Raw genomic sequence first — 16275 nt, forward strand, 5'->3', positions numbered from 1 at the left:
AGGGGCCTTGTAACTTTCTGAACTTCCTGAGTGTTGTAAGTCCTAGGAACTTCCTGGATCTTATGAAGGTCCTCCCTTCTTCTAGGAAGGAATATCTTAAGACAGAGGAGCTAGTTCTACCACACAGGCGTCACACCAGTTCAAAGCAGGGAATTGGTCCTCCTCACTAGCATCAGATGATGCAACTGTTACTGGAGTTACTCAGTTACTCAGCAGTCGAGAGCATTTGGTGCTTTTGCAGAGGACTCAGGTTCAGTTCCCAGAATCCATGTGTTCTTGTATAATTGCCTGTTACTCCAGCTTCAGGGGATGAGACACCCTCTTCTGGCCTCCAAGGGCTCCTACACACATGAGGTGCATATAAACTCTCATACACGCACACATACACACACACTCATGCACACATATACACATATATGCTCATGAGTGTGCATGCACACCTACACACACACATACACACACATTCATGAACATACACATTTATGCACATACACATATATGCTCATGTGTGCGTATGCATTCTCTCTCTCTCTCTCTCTCACAAACACACACACACACACAATTTACTTTGGAAGATTAAAAAGAAAGCAAACCACCCTTGTCTATTCCTAAGCTTGCCCAGGCTGCCCAATCTGAGGAGTGGGGTGTCAGGGGCTGGTTGTCCAGTTGTCTCCTTTGGGCTTCCCTCCTGCTAACATGCCTCTTGTTTCCAGGGCTTGATGGTGGCTATCTTGTACTGCTTTGTCAATAATGAGGTAAGGTCTGAGGAGGAATGGAAGGGACCCTGTGGGGGCTGCTGCCATTGGCTGGTAGGGGGCTATGCAGTGTGGGCTCCATGAAGCCTTTCTAGTTGAAACCTCTGGTCCTTTCACTATGGCTGAAATTTGAGCCACCAACACACACACACACACACACACACACGACTTAGCCTTGCATTAAAGGGTTAGTGTTGACTGTTTCAAGCAGGGCCGTCCAACCTTCTGACCTAGCCACATATCACTGTCATCCAGAAATGATTTGGGCTCCATCTGGCGCTATCCTAATATGCACGTGGCCATTAGCTACAGGTTGGGCACACCTGATTTATTGCAAAGTGATTCAACACACATGTGCCCAAGCCACTCTTGTGGCCTCTGCCCACAAGAGCTGTTCTCCAGACCCAGGGTTTCCATGGCAATGCCAGGTACTTGTGACCCGAGAAGATGGCCTGAACATTTGTCTCATGTGGTTGTCAAGGCCTGCACCAGCTGCCGGTCGGTGGGTAGCGGGCACAAGGGAGGGGAGGGACTGGCGGTGTATTGACAATGGCTTGTGTCAGAGGGCCGAAGTCAGGTAGCCGAGGAACCCTGAGTGCTCGTTCTGTCCACACTGCCAAACTGTGACATCAGGCTAGCCACTTTGCGGTCTTTTTCTCTTCTACCCAGGAGTCAGCAGAGGTGAGAAAGATTTACCAAACCTGGAGACCTATCTGGTACTTAGTCAGGGAGGGCACTTGGAATGTGATGCTGGGCTTCAGTGCAGAAAGGGTTAACATTAGATGGTGCAGGCCATTCATTCATTCATTCATTCATTGGGTTATTAGCACAGTAGACGGTACTCATGCCAAGCCAGATCATTCATTCATTCATTGATTTAATCATTTACTGGATATTAGCACATTAGTGCTCATGCCAGACCAAATCATTCATTCATTCATTCATTCATTCAATCACTCGTTCATTGGGGTTATTAGCAGTGTGTGTGTGTGTGTGCCATAGAGCACACAGGTAAAAGTCAGAGGATTGGGCAATTTGATTCTCTTTCCCTTCCGTGTAGGTTCTGATGAGCCAACTCAGGTCATCAGGCTTGGTGGCAAATGCCTTTCCCCACCAAACCATCCCCCCCCCCCGGCCCCAGGGCCATTCTTTTTTTTTTTTTTTACTTCTCACTGATCAACAAGAGGACCTCACATCAGAGGCCGGTTCTGTCAAGTGGCCATTCATTGACTCATTGAAGCAGCCTGCAGCAAGTTCCTGGGTGTGCTGAGCACTGTCCTGGGAGCACGGGGCAGGGGGGTGTCAGAGGAGGAAGATGTAGTCATGACTGTCATGTGCTCTCTGCTCAGTGGGAAGGAGACATGACCAGAGACCTGCTAGGTTTTTAGAGCTGCGGCAGCAGGAAGCCAGTGGTTAGGCGCCTGGTGTTGGAACCAGGCTGCACCTGGGCTCTAATCCTGGCTGAGCCCTGGAGAAATATTTACAGGGTCTCCTCTGCTTCAGTACCTTGACTTGACGAGTGGTGGCTGCTTCCCTAAGTTAACCAAGACGGTGTTCCCGTTTGGATATGGATGTATACATACATGTGCGTGCACATACACGTGGAAGTTGTGCCACGTGTCTTCCCCAGATGCTCTCCACCTTGTTTTGTTTTGTGACAATGACTCTAGCTGAATCTGGAGTTCATCCATTAGTTAGAACCTGTCTCCCCCACACACCCCAAACAAATAGCTCTCCAGTGCTGGGCTTACAGATCTGAGTCAACACGTTCGACTTGTTTTTAAGATTCATTTTTGTTTTAGGTATAAGAATGTTTTTTACCTGCATATATGTCTGTGCATTGCATACATGTCTGGAGGCCAGAGGAAGGCACTGGATCCCCCTGGAAATGGAGCTATAGATGGTCAATGGTATTGAGTCGCATGTGGTTGCTGGGACTCGAACCTGGGTCTTTTGGAAGAGCCACGGGTCCTCGCCTCATGTTTCTGAAGCAAGCAATTTAGCGGTTCTTGAGAACAAGTCTGATGATCGGGGGCCACCATGGAGGCTCCGAAAAAGTACTTAGGGAGACAGGATCGAGGGATACCAGGTGTTCTAAGTCCTGCTGGCTTGGCTGTGCCTCAGCGCGCCAGTTTTCTTTCCCTTCTTCCAAGTGGGAGAATGAGATTTGCTTTCCTGAAGCTGTGCAGAAGGGAGCCATCTTGGGCTCAATGGCTCGATCCCAGCTGTCAGCACTATACAAGCCCAGCTAGGCAAGACAGCTGTAGGTAATGCCTGCTCCTCCTTCCCTCGCCCTCTAGGTCTGGGCTCCATGATGCCGTCTGGGACACCAAGACGCCCTGGCAAGCAGGCAGGCAGGCAGGCGCTGGGTAAACTTAGCTCCACTCAACACTGAAGTTCTTGTAAGGGATGGCTTGTGGCCACACAGGGTGTCTGGCTGGACTTAACGCTTGATGTACGACATGGAAAGAGTAAAGGAAGACTGTTTGCCCGGGGGCAGGTAGAGGCGTTGGCAGGGAGTCTGTTGCTGGCAGCCAGCCCTCCTGATGGCTTGGGACTAAAAGGAACACAGTCCCCAGACAGTCTGAGATGGAAAGCCCAGTGGAAAGGATGGAAGAGGAGACAAGGAGAATAGCTCCCCGAAGAGGGATCCAGCCCTCAGGACATGCTGCGTGCAGCTCAGAACAGCTCTCACTGGAACCCAAGTCACAGAGCTGTGATGGAGCCGGGGGACCAGGGATGGTGAGGATCAGAGCCCCTCTGTGCTCTGTGTAACTTTCTGCCCCAGCAGTCTGGTCCTCTAGCACATACTCTGCTGAGAAGTCTCTTCCCCTGGAGAAAGCCTGAGCTCAGTACAACAGGAAATCTGAGTTGGCTGAACTCACACAGGCAGATTGCCCAGTGAGGCTCACATCGGTTTCTCTGAATGAGATGGACCCAAAGCCGGGCACAGAAATCTGGGGCCTTGTATTACCTATCCCCCTTGCTTTCTTCACATCGTCCCTGCCTTGGGAGGTTCAGGGACTGAGTAGAACTCTGAAGAGAAATCTGGGCTTGATAATTCATACTCCTCAAGCAATGCCTTCACTATTCAGGGGGTGGAGGTAGGAGGGTGGAGAGTTCAAATCCAGCCTGGCCTACATAGTGAGACTTTGTTGTCAGAAAACAAACACCAATAAACCCAGACCCAAACAGAACAAAGCAAAAGCTCCTCAGGGACTTTAAACTGCTATGGGGGCCTCCCTCTCCAGGGTTAGGGGCTGGGAGGTATGCCTTCCCCTTTCAATCGTCTAAGCCATACGGTGAGAGCTTTTTATAACGTGAGACTTCGTCCTCTCAGACTTGCTCTCTCTCATTCTCCCTCACTCTTTCTCTTCCGTTGAATAATACTGTGATGGATTGGCAAAGGTACTTAGCTGAATCACTGAATTTAGAGACGGAGAGGGCCAATTAGGTCATCAAGCCCATCTCTCTCCAGAGGAGAGGCAGAAAATAGGAGACAATAATAAACAATTTTATTGGGATATTAATTTAGGCGCCTGAAGACCTTGACTCGTGTCTTGTAATATAATCCAGTGGATTTTTTTCCCCTTCCCTGCTAATGTAATAACAAGGCCATTTTGTGGGCAGTTGGTTTGCCTGATGGCTCTTTTTTGTTTCCCTCTCTTCTTTGCCACGGAAGGTCCAGATGGAGTTTCGGAAGAGCTGGGCGCGCTGGAGGCTGGAGCACTTGAACATCCGGAGGGACAGCAGCATGAAACCCCTCAAGTGTCCCACCAGCAGCGTCAGCAGCGGGGCCACGGTGGGCAGCAGCGTGTACGCGGCCACCTGCCAGACTTCTTGCAGCTGAGCCCCGGGGCTGCTCTTTCTGTGGTCCTTGCTGCTGGCTGGATGGCCATCCCAGGTGGGAGAGACCCTGGGGATGGGGAAGGTGAGGGACACAGGCGTATGTACACACACACACACACACACACACACACACACACAGATTTCCTCCTCCAAACCTATCATACAGGCAAGTCGGCAGTGCCTCCTGGGACCCTAGACACATGTTCTCCAAGGAGAACAGCCTGCTAATTTAATCACCGTGGCAGGAAGAGAGGAAGAAACAATTGCTGCTAAGATGAGGAGGACTTCTTCCTGTTAAAGCCGAAAGGCCCTTGGGGTTCCCTCGGACAGAACAGCAAATCAACCCCGGGCTCCCACTCAAGGGCAATTGCAGACGGTGGGGTTGGGGCTTGCAAGACGAGGCAGTTCCATGAAAGACCTGCCCTTGGAGCCTCAGTCAGCCCAGAGCTCAGCAAGGTGAGCCGGCTGTGCTACGTGCACGGCTGGGGTTGTCACCTGCACCAGCCTAGCTCACGACAAGAAGCATTCTCTGTGCATCTGGATTGCCGCTCGCTCTTCCCCCATCTGCCTGTTCTCCCGCCATCCTGTCTTTTCCTTGGGGAGGGGGATTTGTTGAAGTCATGCTGTGCAGCTCTTTCTGGAAGCGTCTGTGAATGGTGTTGAGGATAAGCTTGGAGGAGATGGTGCATGTCTTTGCCCGTGCCCAATTCTTGCCTGGCCCTTTAACCCACTTTGCTCTTGGGCTTCTGCAGTACCTAGGGTACCAGGGCGGGTCCCACGGTGAGGAGCCCAGACATGGGGTGCAGACCCTCAGTTCTGTTGCGAAGATGCTCAGATACCCTCTAGGGTTCATCTAAAGGAATATACCCCTAGGGGTGCTGCTGACAGGAATCCAGAGGACCAAGGGATCCATTACCAACACACCTCCACCTCATCTGTGACCAGAGTCTGTGACTTGGATGAGAATTGGGATACATCCTCTGACTTCAGAGGCTATGACCTAGAAGAGACTCTTCCACTGAAACCAACAGCCCCTACCATGGTGGCAACTCTCTCTATGCCCCTGCCATTGAAATCCTCCCACTTGGAACATATATATATATGTGTGTGTGTATGTATATATACATATATACATATATATATTTATCCTTTTTTTTCTTTGTATCTATTCAAACATATAATTCTGATTTCTCTCACCCAATGGAAGAACTAGGTCATGGCTGTTGTTATGTTTGAGGAAGTGGGGGGAAAGTGATTGATTTGATTCCCCCCTACCCACCCTCCATCCCCTACCCCCCACCCCCGCTGATGTTGATAAGTAATGTCTGCCCCACCTCCACACTCCTCCCACACGTAATGAGCAGCAGATAGAACAGGATAGGGGGAAATATATCCCGTTTGCACACACCCCCTCTAGCCTCTGTGAGAAGGCTGGCAGAAGACAGCACTGTGGAGACCCAAACCCAAAGACTGCCTCCTCAGGGAATTAGGGAACGGCTTCCCAGAGGCCAAAAAAGATTCCAGAGCTGGAGCAGAATCCTAGTCGTCCAGATTTGGGCTTGGGGTGGCTTTAAATGTGTTCTCTCGTGAGGCTGATCTCTCCCTCAGCCTGTGGAGAGTGGGGGACCCTCCCCAGTGCTTACACTAGACACATTCTCCTGTGCCCCTTGGAGAGGCATGAGGCATGTATGGGAGATAATAATGGGCCATAAAACACGCCAAGCAGAAAATATCTTATCCTTCAAGCTTTAACAGAGTGTCGTGTCTATGTTAATAGGGAAGTGGGACCTCAGGCTAGAGAATGGAGCCGTGCAGTCCGACTGCCTCTTTGACTGAGGCAAGGAGTTCAGTGGGGGAAGTGGTCCCAGGGTCCTCTGCATCCTAAGGAAAGGGCAGGTTTTCCAGTGAGCACCTCTTTCTTGTTCCCACTCTTGGAAGGGTGGAAAGACAAGCGTGGGATAAACTGGGAACTTTCTAGAACCATTCATTACACACAAGTGAAGGGAAAAGGCAGATATAATCTGCCTGAAATAAATTTTCCAAGGGAAAGATGCTGAGAGAGTCTAGGCAACCCAGTGGGAGCTTTAAGGTGGAGTTCTTCCACCCCATTTCTGGAGCTCTGGATTCTTGGGTTCACTGCACCCCACATTCCAAGACTGTTAATACACACTAACCTCCCAGATTCCTGATACTGAAGAAGTCTTTGCCTGTCTCTGGGTCCCTGTATTTTTTTTTTTTTTGAATAGCACCACACTCTCTCTGAGCTCCCTGCAAACTTGCCTACGCTAAATATAGCTCCCCCAGGTCTGGGAACAATCCGATGCCATGTACTCTGAAATTCCACTAGCTGTTTACATGCCTCTGGCCGTAAGTCTAAGCCTGGCACTTGCTGAGAACTCTCTGACCGCTCCTGACCCTGTCCTGGGGCTGCCCCTGCTAGCCTACAGGATATACACAGCAGCTTTGTTGGAGACCCGCAGCCAGCAGGCTCTCGCGATGGTTGTCAATGTTTGATGGTTTCAGCACTCTGGCCAGCTCCTGGGAACAGGGTAAGGGCTGACGTCTCCTCAAAGACTCTTTCCTCTTCTAGTGTCCTTCAGTCTTTGAACGCCTAAAACACTGAACTTTACAAATCATTTACACTCCAAGACTGCCTTCTCTTCTGAATGACTTTGGGGAGGGCAGACATGATTACAATCACCCCAGCGCTCCTCACATTAAAGACAGCATTAATGGGGTTCTGGGACACTCAGCAGGCAGGAAAGACCCTGACAATTCCTCCTGACTTTGGACTACAGAAGCCAGGAGAGAGTCTTGCAAGGATTGTTGGGGTCTACAGCTCCAGGATGCCAGGGCAGCTGGGTCTCCTCTGGAAAACACATGGTCATTCAAGACGTGCCAAGTTCGAGTCCTCGTGTGACCTGGGATTTAGATTAAAGAAGAAATGGGTCAGCAAAAGCAGACCCATCCCATAGCAAAGATGTGATGAGAGGAAGCTGGGTGTGTTTTAAAGTCCACTCTAGTACTTTATTTGTTCTTAGAATTAAGAGAGGAAGGAATGGAGAGATGGTTCAGTGGTCAAGAATGTGAAGTCTTGAAGAGGACCAGCATTCAGTTCCCAGAGCCCACATCGGGAGGCTCACAACCCCCTGTAACTTCAGCCCCAGTGTACCTGACCCCCTCTTTCTGCTTCCATTGGAACCTGCATGTGTATGGCATACACACAACACACACACTCTCTCTCTCTCTCTCTCTCTCTCTCACGCACACACACACACACACACACACACCATACTTGACACCATTTTTTGGCCTTGACTGGAACTGGCACACATGTGGCATATGTGGCATATAAACACCTCACAAACATCAACACACACACACACACACACACACACACACACACAATCTGCAAAAACAAATCCAGAACGAAATACACATGAGCAGAGACCAGGGTTGATATTTGAGAGGGCAGTCATGGGATCATTCAACGGCTCATCTTAGATTTTTTTTTCCAGATTCATCTCTTTGTTTGAAATATGCTAATAGGCACACAAAAGTGACTGAATGAAATGAAATGGTGACCGGGCACCTCATCTTTCCCTCTCCAGTGCTCCCTGAATTCTGGGGAGATCTCACAGAGCAGCAGATGGTGCAGTGCTCTGAAGGACTGATAGAGTCTCCTCTTCGCTCCTGCCTCAGCTGGCTGTCTTTCAGCCATTCAAGACAAAGAACACTATGCGAGCCTGAGTTTGTCCTGTGCATTCCAGCCCAAGGTGAGGAGATGCTGGAGCTGGATTCAGTCCTCCTCCACCATGAAGGTCACAGGACTGCACAAACCAGGCAGGGCTGGCTGTGTCTGGCAGATGAACCCCCACCATACACAGACAGGGCTCCCATTATTGGTAATGCCTGCGACGTGCTCAGGGAAGGCAGAATATGTTTCAAGCGTTTATATTCCATCTGCTGAATTGATTCTAATCTACAGGGCTGACTCTACTTTGGGCCCCTAGGAGGCAGGTTTGTTTTTTGTTTTGTTTTTTTTTCTGATCCTCAAATCATAAAACACGGGGGTTGATTCTACTAAGACAGCTATGCAAATGGCATGTTAAATATTCAACAGAAAGGAAATTAGAATCAACTCTAATGTGGTGAGGTGGGTCCTTCTCAACCTTTTTTCCATGGCTCAAATGAGTTTCATTGATGAGAAAAGGGTCATTTGAGAAACTTCTACCAACATTGCCATGTGTCTATGCTGTTGTCTGCAACCTGAACCGTTTTTCTGGTCCTGGGGAAGACCATGTCTAGAAGCACCATTCAGGACCAGCGAGAAAGATCAGCGGGTAAAAGCACTTGCCCAAGTCAGATGGCCCGAGTTTGATCCTGGGTCCCACATAGTGGGAAGAATCTCCTCCCAACGCTGTCTTCTGATCTTCATGTGCATGGAGTAACGTGCATGTCTCCCCCCTTCCACCACACACACACAAACCCACATAGTAAATAAATAAATGTAATTTAAAAAGAAAATCTAAAAGAATGGTAACAAGTGCGTTGCTTTGGAAAATATTTTCTTAAATAAAGAAGCATGGGTAAGCGGTGTGGTTTCGAGAGCTTTCCTTAGTGCCGCGGTGTGTTTAGAGTATCCATGATTATTTCTGCTCTGCTCACAGGATGATTGGCAGGAAACAGATGGGGCTAATGGTAAATTAGAACAGTAAATAAGACACCTCGTTAGGAACCGCAGAAAAATACGTCAACTTTTGCTTTGTTGTTAAGGGCCTCTCCGTGTAGTGTAGGCTGGCCTAGAACTTCCCTGTCTGGAGGCTAAACAACAAACAGAAGGGGTGGTATTTAAAAAGTATATTGAGAGGACTTGAAAATCTATTGGGTTTACTTAGGAAGACGCACATAACATAGAAGGAGGAGAAACTGGGCTGGTGAGATGGCTCAGTGGTTAAGAGCACTTGCTGTCATCCTGACAGACTGGGGTTCCATCCCCAGCACTGGCTTGGTGGCTCACAGTCATCCAGCAGGCACGCATGCAATGCATACACACACATGCATGCAGACAAAACCTTCATACAATAAAATAAGTCTAAAGGAAAACAAAACAGACAGAATCAGAGCAGAAAACCAAGGGTGGTGGTAATCGGGGTATTTGTGAGGTTATGGCAAGAGGTTTACCTAGTGTGGGCTAGAGTGCGACCTATTGTGGTGGTTTGTATATATTTGGCTCAGGGAGTGGCACTATTAGGAGGTGTGGCCTTGTTGGAGTGGGTGTGTCACTGTGGGTGTGGGCTTTAAGACCCTCATCCTAGCTGCTGGGAAACCAGTAATCTGCTAGCAGCCTTCAGATGAAGATGTAGAACTCTCAGCTCCTCCTACACCATGCCTGCCTGGATGCTGCCATGCTTCTACCTTGATGATAATGGACTGAGCCTCTGAACCTGTAAGCCAGCCCACATTAACCATGGTCCTTATAAGAGTCTCCTTGGTCCTGGTGTCTGTTCACAGCAGTAAAACCCCAACTAAGACATCTGGTCTCTACAGAACAAAACAAAGTCCACAGAACTGGGGATGCTGAAGTGTCTTAGACAGCTGATAGAATGGCACTGCCATTCTTTTGAGGCAGGAAGAGAGTTGTCTGTGGGATTCCCTGGGGACCAACTGGCCACACTGGCCCAGGAGAGCAGGTAAGCTACCTTCACTCTCCTCTTCTGCAAATCCATTTCCCTGTAAGAAATGAACTACCTGCTGTGGCCTCCCCTTCCTCTATGCCCCTATTCTTGGGGGATCACCAGATCCTGTTGGCACACCGTGCTTTCCTCCTTCCTATAGACCCCCTCAGTATCCCATTCTACCCCACCCCCATACCTGAGTATCACCTTCCAATACTTAGAAGCACATTCTATGTGGAAACCCCAGTGGCCCCACCTGGCAGGATCTCAGACGCATTTTCTACCAGGCAACCCACATCCACCACACCCTCCTAAAAAACAGAGAAGGCAACAGATGGCCATGAATGGAAAGCCCATGCAACAAAGACAAGAACAGATATCAGCACCTGGAACTGCAATCATCCCAAACTCAGCCGCCTAGATGTCAGATAGCCAAGGCAATATGCCTCTTCTAGAGCCCAGAAACCCTACCACAGCAACTCCTGAGACATGCAATATAGCTCCAGCACAGGGAAAGGGCTTCAAAATAGTTTTTACAAACAGGAAACTCAGAGGCAAGCCTCACCAACATAAAACAAGAGATGGGAGAAAGAATTTCTGGCATTGAAGACATGAAAGAAGAAATGGACATCTCAGTCAAAGAAAATGTTAAATGTAAAAATTAAAAAAAAAAAATCCAGGCACAAAACATCCAGGAAATCTAGGACACTATGAAAAGACCAAAGCTATGACTAATAGAAAGAGAGGAAGGTGAAGAAGCCCGGGTCAAAGGCACAGAAAATATTTTCCACGAAAGCATAGAAGAAAATGTCCCTCAGCTAAAGAGGGAGGTGCCCATCAAGGTACAAGGAGCGTACAGAACACCAAATAGACTGGACCACAAAAAGAATTTCCCCATGGCACAGAATGATCAAAACACTAAATGTACAGAACAAAGAACAAACATTAAAAGCAACAAGGGGAAAAAAACCAAATAACATATAAGGGCAGACCTATTAGAATAACACATAACTTTTCAGTGGAGACTTTAAGAGCCAGAAGGACCCGGAAAGAAGGATGTTCTATAAGCTTCAAAGAGAGCCAGGTGCCAGCCCAGATTACGATACTCAGCAAAATTCACAATCACTTTAGAGAAAGACTTTCCATGATAAAACCAAATTCAGGCAGTATCTATCTATAGATCTAGCCCTACAGAAGGTGCTAGAAGGAAGACTTCAACCTGAAGGTGTCAGCCATACCCTAAAAAGCACAAAGAATAAATAATATCAGCCCAGAGAATCAAAGCAGGAGTGGGAGGATCCATAGTACAGCAAAATGACAGGAAGCAGCGAACACTGCCCACTGGTTAACAAGCCCTAACCCTAACCCTGACCCTAACCCTAATCCTAACCTTAACCCTAACCCTAACTCTCAACATCAGTGGTCTCAGTTCTCCAATAAAAAGACACAGTGGATGTGAAAAAGGGATCCAGCCTTCTACAGCATCCAGAAAATACACCTTATTGTCAAGGATAGACATAACCTCATGGTAAAAGCATGGAAAGGCATATTCCAAGGAAATGGACCTAACAAACAAGCTACCATAGCCACTTGGACATATCTGACAACATAGACTTCAAACCAAACTAATTCAAAGGGATAGAGAAGAACACTATAGACTCATCAGAGAAAAAAATACCCCAGGAGGATATTGCAATTCTTATCATTAATACACCAAACACAAGGGCCCCAAGTTCATAAAAGAAACACTACTGCAGCTTAGGTCACATAGTGACCCTCACACATCGATGGGGGGGTGACTTCAATACCCCACACTTACCAATAGACGGGTCATCCCGACAAAACCTAAACAGAGAAATGCTGTAGCCAACTGATGTCACGAACCAAATGGTCCTAACAGATATTCACAGAGTATTTCACCCAACCACAAAGGAATAGACTTTCTTTTCTGCATCTCACAGAACTTTCTCCAAAATTGACCACATGCTTGGACCCCAAGGGGGGTCTCAACAGATGCAAGAAAATTGAAACAATGCCCTGCATCTTACCTGACAGCTGTGGATTAAAGTTGGATGTTAATAAAGACAGAAACAATAGAAAAGCTTATGAACTCATAGAAACTAAACAGCTCCTTACAGAGTGAAAGATGGGTCAGGACAGAAGCTAAAAAAAACGTTTTAGAATTGAACTAAAATTGAAACAACATACCGAACATACAGGATACAGTGAAAGCAGTTTTAAAAGGCAAGTTCATTGCACTGGGTGCATTCTGAAATGCTCAGTTTCCCATTTTTTCACAGGTATATAGATCTATAGAGGATGATGACCCACAGTTTCAAATCTGGACCTGACAAAGTCATACATCAAGATATGTCCCAGACAGTCTGGAAAGACAGCATGAAGTCTGTTGTTTAAGACAATACGTCTTAACCACATAGGAATCAAGAAAGGATCTGCTTCTCTGGCTCCTCTTCGATGTTCCAGCCACACATCACGGAAGGAAGATGGTATTTCCGTGAAGAATCTGGAAGTATAAGACCTGCAATCTCAGCTATTCAGGAGGCCAAGGCATGTGGGTCCCAATGTGGTCAAGGCATGCTTGGGAAAGTGAAATCCAAGGCCATCCTAGGCAACTTAGTAACTTCATCTCACAGGAAGGTCCAAGAGAGCTGGTGGTATACTACAGCTGGTTAGATGCTGTGCTGGCTGGTTGTGTGTCAACTTGACACAAGCTGGAGTTATCACAGAGAAAGGAGCTTCCGTTGAGGAAGTGCCTCCATGAGATCCAGCTGTAAGGCATTTTCTCAGTTGGTGATCAAGGGGGGAGGGCCCATGGTGGGTGGTGCCATCCCTGGGCTGGCAGTCTTGGGTTCTATAAGAGAGCAGGCTGAGCAAGCCAGGGGAAACAAGCCAGTAAGTAACATCCTTCCATGGCCTCTGCATCAGCTCCTGTTTCCTGACCTGCTTGAGTTCCGGTCCTGACTTCCTTTGGCGATGAACACCAACGTGGAAGTGTAAGCTGAATAAACCCTTTCCTCCCCAACTCGCTTCTTGGTCATCATGTCTGTGCAGGAATAGAAACCCTGGCTAAGACAGGTGCTTAAAGAGCTTGCCTAGGATATAGGAGGTTCTAGGTTAAACCCCTGCTATCAGGAACAAACAAACAAACCTAGCCTCTTTCGCCTCTACCCCATGCACAACCCTCCTACCCTGCCGCTCTTCTGAAAAAGTGATCTCATAATCTTGTCAGTACCACTTTAAATATTTACAATGACCGTGTGAGCGTGATGGGCAGCTGGGACATCTGTCTAGTACCAGTCCCTCTTCTTTCTTTAACTGGTTGCCTTTTTGTTTGGGCTATCCACAGAAACCTTCTATGTCCCTCTTCTCAACAGTCAGTCTGCAGTTACCAATACCATGGCATGAGTAACTTCCTCGTCCTTTACATCAGCAGGAACATGCATCGTGGACATACACATGGTCTCTGGAGTCAGTACATGTCCCAGACCTCAGCATATCCTGACACTGCATGGCCCCAGGCACCATTATAGCCCTGGGTGCAAGCACAGGCCATCCACATCAATGGACTAAACATTACCATGTCTCAGGTGGCAAAGTAGGCCATTCAAATCAATATAGCCTCCCTGGCGGCAGCACAGCTGTGGGCCATCAACAAGGACCATGCACGTCAGCATGTATTTGTTCACTGTAGTACTGGAGACATCCCAGACAGCTTTGCATGCAAATATTCATTGCAATGAGTCATTGGTCTGGTTGGTTTCTGAAGCATCATAATATATATCGGACCACTGCTGAGACTCCTCTCAGATGTCCTGCTGTTTGGCAGAGGCAGGATGATGTAGCAGCTAGGCAGAGGGTCCGGGTGCTGGTTCTGTGTGAGCTTCTGGCTGCTGCACACCTACCTCCCCATCACTCGAGGCTCTCCAGACTCCACTCTCATGCTTGGAGGCTGCAGGCAGCTGCCCTGCATTCTCTCCCGGGCAAGCAGCTCAGGCATCTGCAACAGCGACTCTATGCTGGGTGCTTGCTGAAGGGCCCCGGACCAGCCCCTTTCAGTTACCACGTGTTTCTAAGGGAGCGCCAAGCAGCTGCACACCACCCTGTGCTCAGTGCCCGCAGATCGGCTCACCAGGCCGATCGGCTCACCAGGCCGATCGGCTTGTGGGCTGAGCTGAACGGCTGCTTTCTCTGTCTCCCAGTAGGGTAAGCAGCACAGACTCGAGACCCTGGTGGTTCTGGTGGGAGCTGGCTGAGGAGCCTGAGCCTAGCGGTTTGGACTTGTGTTTGCGGAGCAGCACAGCTCCCTGGCGCCAGTGTTGGCCGACCTGGAACTCCTCAGCAACGGACTCCTGTGCTTGCAGTCCGCTGGCTGAGACGTGGTAGCAGAGGGTATAGATTCATCATTCCCCACGTAGAGCTCCATTTCACCGTCTTTCCGTCCATTTTGGTGAGTCCACATTTTAAAAGCCTTTTCCCAAAAGACTGCAGCCCCCACCCCCCTTCTATTGCGGGTCCTGCAGATGTGTTTTCTCCCACCACATCACCCTTTGTAGGTCTCTCAGACACTGCAGAGCACTGCGGTGGGTGCCTGTGTCTGCTGCTGTCTTTTGTTTTCTACATTTAGCCTATTTTTTTACTATGAAGGTAGCTGTGTGTTTTGAGCGTGGGTCTATGCACACGAATGGCCAGGACAGAGGCCAGAAACGCCCATTGGGCCACTTGGAGCCAGACTTATAGACCATTGCGAGCAACCTGATGGCAGGTGCTGGAAACTGAACCCAGGTCCTCTGAAAAAAGCACACACGCTCTCCGTCACAGAGCTGCAGGCTTCAGCCTTGCTCTCTAAGCTGAGGCTGTCAGCCTGGCTTGCTTTAGAATGTGAGGCGGTATCCCCTGAACCCTTGGGATAAGAATGTAGAAGGCATTATAAGAGTTTTGAGATCCGTGCTTGAGAAAGGGCTGTGAAGAGAAGGTTAGATTACAAAGAAGCATGGGGCGCTTTGGGGCTGGATGGATATATTTATTTGATTATAAATATGGGTTTTATGCATATAGCAAAATTCAGCAAATTGAGACAATATATTGTGGCATGTCAATTACATTCCAAAGAAGCTTCAAAAACATAAAGAAAGGTGATACATACATATATAAACATATATACAGATAGATATGCATATACACATATACATATATGTGTGTAATTAAGTTGATCCACCTATGTTCATAGAAAGTCCATGGGGAAACACCCTCCGAAGTCCTGGTAGAAATGCAAACTGTCACAGTCTGTCTCAGGAGAAATCAGAGTAACACAAATGGTAAACATCTTTAGTCTCTGGCCACTTTTAAGAATCTGAGCTGAGGGCCAAAACTATAGCTCAGTGACAGCTACTTGTCTACTTAAGTGCCCAGCATGAATGAGGTCCTGGGTTCAATTCCCAGTATGAGGGAGGGAGAGAGAGAGAGAGAGAGAGAGAGAGAGAGAGAGAGAGAGAGAGAGAGAGAGAGAGAGAGAGAGAGAGAATATACATGCCAAACACACACAGTCAGAAACACAGATGACACCTGCACAGAAGTGTTCATCAGTGCATCCCTTGTAAGAACAAAGGAATACATACATCAAATCCCTTCAACGGCAGGACAGTGCTGAGGGAGCACTGCAGAGGCAGTTGAAGAGAGCGCTGTGGAGAGGCTCTGAGGGATGATGGCCCAGCAGCTAAGAGCAAATCCCGCCCTTACAGATGACCCAAGTGCAGTTCCGAGCACCCACCTCTGTTTGGGAGGGGGGGGGTTCCGACACACTCTTCTAGTCTCTCTGGGCACTGCGCTCACACGGGCACATCCTCACACGCAGACACACGCAATCACAAATAAAATAAGCCTTTGAAAAGCGCTGCTACGGACTTGCCCACCAGGTGCATTATCAAGTGGAACTACACGGTGGAATGCCGGGCACAGCACATTCCTGCCAAGGC

General features: G+C 48.4%; 1 protein-coding gene across 1 annotated transcript in view; it reads left to right on the forward strand.

Moving 5' to 3' along the window:
• The window catches only part of Glp1r (glucagon like peptide 1 receptor), a 33047-nt gene extending 28344 nt beyond the window's left edge, over positions 1–4703 (forward strand). Inside the window, exons 12-13 of the mRNA XM_052163598.1 lie at positions 714–755; positions 4438–4703. Of these exons, the coding sequence (XP_052019558.1) occupies positions 714–755; positions 4438–4605 (210 nt within the window). The 3' untranslated portion in view covers positions 4606–4703. The remainder of the gene's footprint in view (positions 1–713; positions 756–4437) is intronic.
• The last annotated feature ends 11572 nt before the right edge of the window (positions 4704–16275 follow it).

This window comes from Apodemus sylvaticus, chromosome 19 (genome assembly GCF_947179515.1).
Source record: "Apodemus sylvaticus chromosome 19, mApoSyl1.1, whole genome shotgun sequence".
NCBI lineage: Eukaryota > Metazoa > Chordata > Mammalia > Rodentia > Muridae > Apodemus > Apodemus sylvaticus.